The sequence below is a fragment of the Mytilus edulis genome, chromosome 2 (genome assembly GCF_963676685.1).
Source record: "Mytilus edulis chromosome 2, xbMytEdul2.2, whole genome shotgun sequence".
Lineage (NCBI taxonomy): Eukaryota > Metazoa > Mollusca > Bivalvia > Mytilida > Mytilidae > Mytilus > Mytilus edulis.
In genome coordinates this window covers 69,469,705-69,477,254 of record NC_092345.1, presented here as the reverse complement: position 1 = coordinate 69,477,254, position 7,550 = coordinate 69,469,705, and the positions used below count along the sequence as shown (strand labels likewise).

Below are 7,550 nucleotides of genomic sequence, written 5' to 3'. Positions count from 1 at the left end.
CGATCCACATTTGCGACATCGTATGGCAAGTCATTGAATAAGGAACGGGTGACTTCGGTATTGGGATAAGTCAACTTAAAATTAAGAATGGAAAAGGGAAATGTGTCAAAGAGACAACAACCCGACCATAGAAAAAAACAACAGCAGAAGGTCACCAACAGGTCTTCAATGCAGCGAGAAATTCTCGCCCTCGGAGGCGTCCTTCAGCTGGCCCCTATACAAATATATTTAAGAAGGGATATAGTTACGATACTGTTGTCAGGTCATTAAAGATTGCATATTTTGGCGTTAATATTGATTCACTTATAGGGTCTTTGCATCGGAACTAAACACATTTATTCAAAAACCAGTTGTTGGCATGACACGGGTTATGTTCTTCTCAAATATGTTATGATGGTATGATACTAAACCCCTAACGGGAAGGATTGTGCCTGATGTTCATATGATGAAATCATAATCTTTCAGTCAGTTTAATTGAAGTCTGGAGCTGGCATGTCAGTTAACTGCTAGTAGTCTGTTGTTATTTATGTATTATTGTCATTTTGTTTATTTTCTTTGGTTACATCTTCTGACATCAGACTCGGACTTCTCTTGAACTGAATTTTAATGTGTGTTTTGTTATGCGTTTACTTTTCTACATTGGCTAGAGGTATAGGGGGAGGGTTGAGATCTCACAAACATGTTAAACCCCGCCGTATTTTTGCGCCTGTCCCAAGTCAGGAGCCTCTGGCCTTTGTTAGTCTTGTATTATTTTAATTTAAGTTTCTTGTGTACAATTTGGAAATTCGTATGGCGTTCATTATCACTGAAATAGTATATATTTGTTTAGGGGCCAGCTGAAGGACGCCTCCGGGTGCGGGAATTTCTCGATACATTGAAGACCTGTTGGTGATCTTCTGCTGTTGTTTTTTTTTCTATGGTCCGGTTGTTGTCTCTTTGGCACATTCCCCATTTCCATTCTCAATTTTATACTAGTTTACTGACAATGAACGCCATATCAAACTCGAAATTGTACAAAAGAAACTAAAATTAAAAATAATACAAGACGCACAAAGGCCAGAGGCTCCTGACTTGGGACAGGCGCAAACATGTATATTCCCGTCAGAGGAAAGACCCAATCTGAAAATAAAGTTTTCGTTTGGCTAGGCGGGATTTATAAATAAACAACTACATAGTGATTTATACAATATTTGCGAATGGACGATAGGTATACGACTGTCACTCATCTTATGCTTTTGTTGATTTAGATATAACACTTTGCACCTAATTTTATTAATCAAAAGTCAAGTTGGCATTGTGACAAAGCTTTATCACTTGTGTGAAATGCACATGAGGATCTTTATCATTTATTTGAAATGCACATAAGGACGGACACGTCAACATTGTGGTCTTGACCTCGATAAGTTTTTATTTAGTAGAATTAAAGAGGTTCAGCTTATTGATTTAAATTCTTTATAATAAATATCAATGTAAAACAGTATCTGTTAGGCGATTTCTTTGAAAAGAAAACTAATAAAAATTAAACTATGATCTTTTCGTAATTCACAAGCTATTTAAAGAAAATCAGATTTCAGTATTGCATTTTTGTACCATCTTTTGTTTTCAATCAAATATAAAAAAAATAATAAATTTGATTAATAAACCAAATCTCAATTGTTTATTTGCATAGTTATATTTGTGCGTGAACATTTATCATGCTCACAGAAAAAAAATGAGGTAAATGAAGGAAACGCAAGTGTATATTTATATCATGAATAGGAACTTATGACAAATTCACAAATATAATATCGTAGACAGTTCTTTCATTTTTCTATACTCACCACTCCGGTCAATGTATGACAATAGAAAATCATAAAATATGACATTTTCATCTTTATTTTTAATTTGATATTTAGAATTTTCAACAAAACCGTACTATAAATATGTGTGCAGCATCATCGAGAACGACAACTTGATAGGAGAAGGGATTGATACTAAGGTCACTATTCTGTCTCCTTGACTGCAAAAATTGTAAATTCAAAAGTATTTTTAACCTCCCAATAGTATCTTCAAGTTGTTTACAGGACATTAGTTGGTCATTCAACTAGTATTTTTTGGGGCTTACAAATTTTCATTTACACTATGGTTTCAAACTTCTTTCGTATATTGAAAACTGGAAAAGTCATTAATATAAAGACATGAGCCAAGGGTTTAACTGAAAAGATACGCAATTTTCAAAAATGCAACTTGTAAATGCTCATTTAATGTAAAATTTATCAAACGTATATAGGACATCATATTGACGTCACAAATGACATTTCAGCACTAAAGTGTCCAGTTTATATCACCTTGTTCAAACATAATTTTGGAAGGCTTAAATAATTTTACAATTTTCTCACTTCGAATTTTAAACTTGCCTAGTAATTTAGATGCGGGTAAATTATAATAATCTTTTAAATACCCAACAACAGTTTACTAGAAAGAAATGAAGAGGGAGAAAAACTTCAATAACGGCACCAACGTGGCCTGAAAGCAAAATAATAAAACCCATAAGATCGAACGCTTGCCTCAGGAGGTTTGAACCTTGTGTATAAGTTGTATGTTGGTCATACTTAAACGAGTCAGAAATCTAAAAACACCTTATGCTGAAAAGTGGAAGATATATAGAATTAAAATATTTGTTTGTAAAGATTATACATCACTGACAAAGCTTTCTAAATATAAAAATGGAACTGGGGATGTGAAGTCTGTTAGTTGAAAAGTTTTACCTTAAACCTATATTTATTTATTTTTTTAAATACTTTCTGCTGAATAGACTCTTTGCCGTGTTTATACACGTCCGACACTAGGCTAACCGAGAGTTTGGTCGGTTAATCTATATTGAGTATGCGGCTATATCGGCGGTTGGTCTGTTAATCGGGTTGGCTTAAGTCTGTTAATCAGGTGAAAATCATTGAAAGTTCAGCATGTTTCATTGTATAACTTTTTAAATATATTTTTATCATAAAAAATATTCATGTCTAACAAAACAATTCAATGTACTGAATCCAGTGGTGTAATTATTATTTTTTCTAGCTTCAATGTACGATCTATAAAATGAAAAGGCGGGTTACTCATCAATAAATTTATACACGTTTTACACACACAAACTGTACACAAAATGACACGTTGGTTGAATTTACCTGCATGCAATATTTTTAACATCGAAAAAAGACAGGCATTCTGTTTGTTAACCATACTGAAATCATTGTGTGAAAAATCTTCACGAAAATCTGTATTTTGGCGACATAAATCAATCTTTATTTAAAACCTGGTCTGTTAATGGGTCGGATGTATAAAACCCGGTCTGTTAATTGGTCTGTTAAGAGTTATAAATGGCAATAAAAGTATAATTTTATTGCTATATAGGGTGCTATCGGATCAAATGGGTAGGCTCAAGACGAGCGGCTAAAATATACGGAAACAACACATGAACAATGAACAATTTAAACAATGGAAATTGAAAATTGATAAAAACGGTTTCAAAAAGTGTAATATTAAAGTAATGTTAATTTCATCCAAGAATGGTCGCATATGTCATGTGGATTCTGTTTAATTGTCATGAATGACACCAACTTGTCATCTACATTGGTAACCAGTATATAAATCAGAGATAAACGTCGGAATGTAACTAAACATCAGTAAGTAAAATATATTGGGATGCTAAAATATAAAGAATAGAGAAAGAATAATGAGTAAGATAAATAAAAGGTAAATGGTATACACGATAATCTGGATGGAGTAGCAGAATATAGAATAATAGATAAGGACAGTAGAGAGTGATGCATTGCTAAAAAAGAGAGAAAAAATAATAATTGTTTAAGAATACAGACATGAAACACCCCTGAGTGTTGAAACAGTAACGGATTGCGATGTACTCATATTGGTGACAAATGCTAGAAGTTTACATGCGGACAACTGCCGTTCTCCTCTACACTAAACGGAATAAAATGTATTAAAACTTAAGATGACCAAATGTAGCTGCATTCGCTCCTTTCCATTTAATTCTTGAGAATGATTTGTAAACAACATATGATTAAGTAATAGAAATAAAGAACCAATTGGATGATGCTTACGAATTAGGGTTTAACGTCCAGTGACAAATATCATGTGCGTATGAGAATGACAACACGTTATATGCACTGGACAGATGTACAGTTTATATTTATTTTACCGGTACCCTGTGTTGTATTAGAAAGACACTTTCAGTCGGATTTGAGAACGTGCTACTTTGAACAGACACAAAAATTGAGGCTCGGATTGAAAACGTTAATAATAAATTCATGCATATTCCAGCGGCCAATCCATATCACGCTATATTGAAGTGACACACCCTTCAGTAAAATGCAAAGAAAGTCAAAATAAAAATGCTCTTACTAGTAAATCACAACCGAAATGAATGACAGACGGACATTTTTTACAAAACTTAATGAAGAATTGAAATCAAGATATTTGAGGTTTGCGTTATTTCGCAAAGGTTTGCGTTACAACGAAAATGTCTGCGTTTTATCGCAAAGGTTTGCGTTATAACGCAAATATAGGAAGACATTTTTTTTTAAATGTGTGGCGCTAATTCGCTTCCGTAGGATACTGTTGCACCGTATTATCTTTTTTTTTACTTAGGAACATCTCATTCTTAACTTTTTCTATGGGTAAATATAAAGGTAGCAAAAATAACTGTGGCTAAATTACTCTTAACTGACACAATTTCAATTGTCCAAGCCATTTACAGACTTTATTCCCATAATTTTCACTAAAACGTGGTATTACTCACGTTATATTACAATTATGAAATATTTACCAATGTAAATTTATTTTTTAGACCTAAAACACTATTTTATGTCCTTTAAATGATATCTAAAATTGTTTGTTTCGACTTTTATCAAAAAAATTGCTATGCGTATAAGCATAAATATTACATACTTGCGCGACGCCTTTTAATTTTACTGAAAACTGCGTAGACTATGAAATGTTTTTACAAGTGAAAAATGTTCTATGATAGATATCATTTTGTCAGACATGCACTTTTCTTTTTTTTGATTTGGTTCTTATAATATGCCAAAAATCTGTATATTTGATAGAGTTTAACATTAAATTGTGCGTTTTACTCTTAACAGACGTATAATAACCAACCCTATTAACAGACCAATCTCCCATATAGCCGCATACTCAATATAGATTAACCGACCAATCTCTCGGTTAGCCGAGTGTCGGCCGTGTTATAGACAGATACAAACCAGTGAAATTTCTGTTTTAAAATTTATATGCTCCTCTTTTGAATATTTTTAAAACTTAGAATTACTTCATCACGTAAACTTGTGAGTAATCTCCAGTACTTATAGGGATTATTAAAAGTAAACACTTACATGACAAATCAAATATCTACATACTCAAATATCTTGTTTAAGTCTGTAACTCTATGTTTTATCCCCCAATTACAGTAAATATGTATATACAAATATAATACCTTTTACAATAAATTTGATTACCTTAAAGAACCTCTTTTAAAATTCCAATTGTTACCTGAATGAATCGATTACAAAGTCATAACATAACATATTTTACCTGTGTGAACGAGTTCGTAGGTAAGCGCATTACAATCTTCTCTAAATGTTTTCTGATGCTCAATTTGTTTATCTTTTGTGATAAAGATATCAGTAAGACAAACTATGATACAGGAAGAACAGGTGTAAAACATTTCTGATTAACTTACTTATAGTTGAAATGTCGGAACAGGTGCTTGGAGCCACTGCCTTACCTGAAGACATAATTGATGTCTCGGACATGGATACAAGCTTCAAAGAAGCTTTAGACCGTTTGGATAATATAGCTTTGAATGCTGATTATAATATCGATGAAGACGAAAATGACGACGGTACTCCAGAAACTGGATCTGTAGGTGATTGTTCCTTAAAAAGCGATGAAATATCCGATAAGAAAAGTGACAGTTCTAGTGTTAAGTCAAACGATAAGACGAAAAATAGTGAACGGAAAGAAAATGGCAGAAAGGTTCCGAAAGAACCAAAGAAATCCGTGTTTTCTAAATTGAAGAAACTGACTAAATTTGATAAACCAAAGCAACCTGATCCTAATACTGTAGTCCCAAAATTAGATTCAACAAAACTATCGGAAATTAAAATTGACAGACTACCTCAACTGTTTGTGTGTAAATACTTGGGTAAAAGGGATGTCAAAGGAGTGTACGGTTTACATTATGTTCGCAAGCCAGTTGATGAATTAGTGGGTAAGGTCAAAAAGACTTTACTAGCAAATGAAACAGTCGAACTACCTCTGGTGTATGTTGTGATTTCTAACAAGGGAATAGACGTGAAAGAACATCAAGGAAATCGTATTAAAGATGGAGTGACGTTCGGGAATGTACCAATAGATTTCATATCATATGGAGTTCAGGATATGAAATTCTGGAAAGTTTTTACATTTATTGTCGTCAGTGAACTATCATCAAGAACAAAAAAGATGGAATGTCATGGTTACCTGTGTGATTCTCCTACCAATGCAAGAAAAATGGCTCTTTCGCTGGGTGCTTCATTTCAATTATATAAAACTAAACTTGCCAAAGAAGGAAAAGCACATAATTTTCAGGTTGAATTAAGACCCCCTGACGAGCTTGCGGTAGAATATACAAAAGAAGACGAAGAAGAGGAGTGCTAAATTTGTCAATGATGAAATGCTTTCTTTCCTATATGACATCCACAGAATTCATTCGAAATTCAAGACCACATTTTTTATTCCCAAGAATACCTTTAGTACCCGGTGTGTTCCTTTTTAAGGTATACAAGCATAAATATTTACAAATGTACACCCACATTTAGTGAGTTGTCTAATTTTGTCATTTATATATTGCAATAAATAAATCATAACAGTTTTAAATAGTTTGCCAAATACACGTGTTTCTTAAAAGAGTAAGTGTCTTTAAAGTATTAAGATCAGATTTAGTACTTTAAAAGTGTGTCAACAATCCACTTGAAAATACGCACGCTTTTAAGACGGATAGATTGTTATACAGAACATTCAATAGAATCCATAAGGAAGTGCTTCTTATACTATTTACCCGTATGAACTACAGCATGTGAATGCAATGTATGAGGAACTATATTTCTATGGTTGTATGATATCATGTTGGTTTATATTGGCTATCTGTACCGTCGAAAAGGTATCTTATTCTCAAATACTCCGCTCTTATATTCATCCACAATTGGTATAAAAAATTGTTTATTCTCAGCAAAGAACGTATAGCTAAATATAAAAAATAAAGAATAATCATCATAAGTAATAATAGGTCTTTAAAACAGGAACTGCCTTTTGCAAATTCAATTTTTTTTAATTTAATTGATTGGTGTTTGCTTTATGTCCAGTGGCATATATTTCATGCCTGTTCACGACGAATATATTTGAATATTGGTGTTGAAATATCGACGTGTAATATATAGAAGAGCATGTGTTATCTGTAAGAGAATTCCTTCTTCAAGGCTTTAATTTCCACGAACACCTTTGTCTAAGATTCCTATAAT

The 7,550-nt window shown here is 32.8% G+C and overlaps 1 protein-coding gene across 1 annotated transcript; it reads left to right on the top strand.

Moving 5' to 3' along the window:
* Positions 1-5,544: 5,544 nt before the first annotated feature.
* LOC139512783 (uncharacterized) lies at positions 5,545-6,903 on the top strand. The gene has a single exon (XM_071300694.1). It carries the CDS (start codon positions 5,743-5,745, stop codon positions 6,688-6,690), a length of 948 nt encoding a protein of 315 aa, XP_071156795.1. The 5' UTR covers positions 5,545-5,742; the 3' UTR covers positions 6,691-6,903.
* The last annotated feature ends 647 nt before the right edge of the window (positions 6,904-7,550 follow it).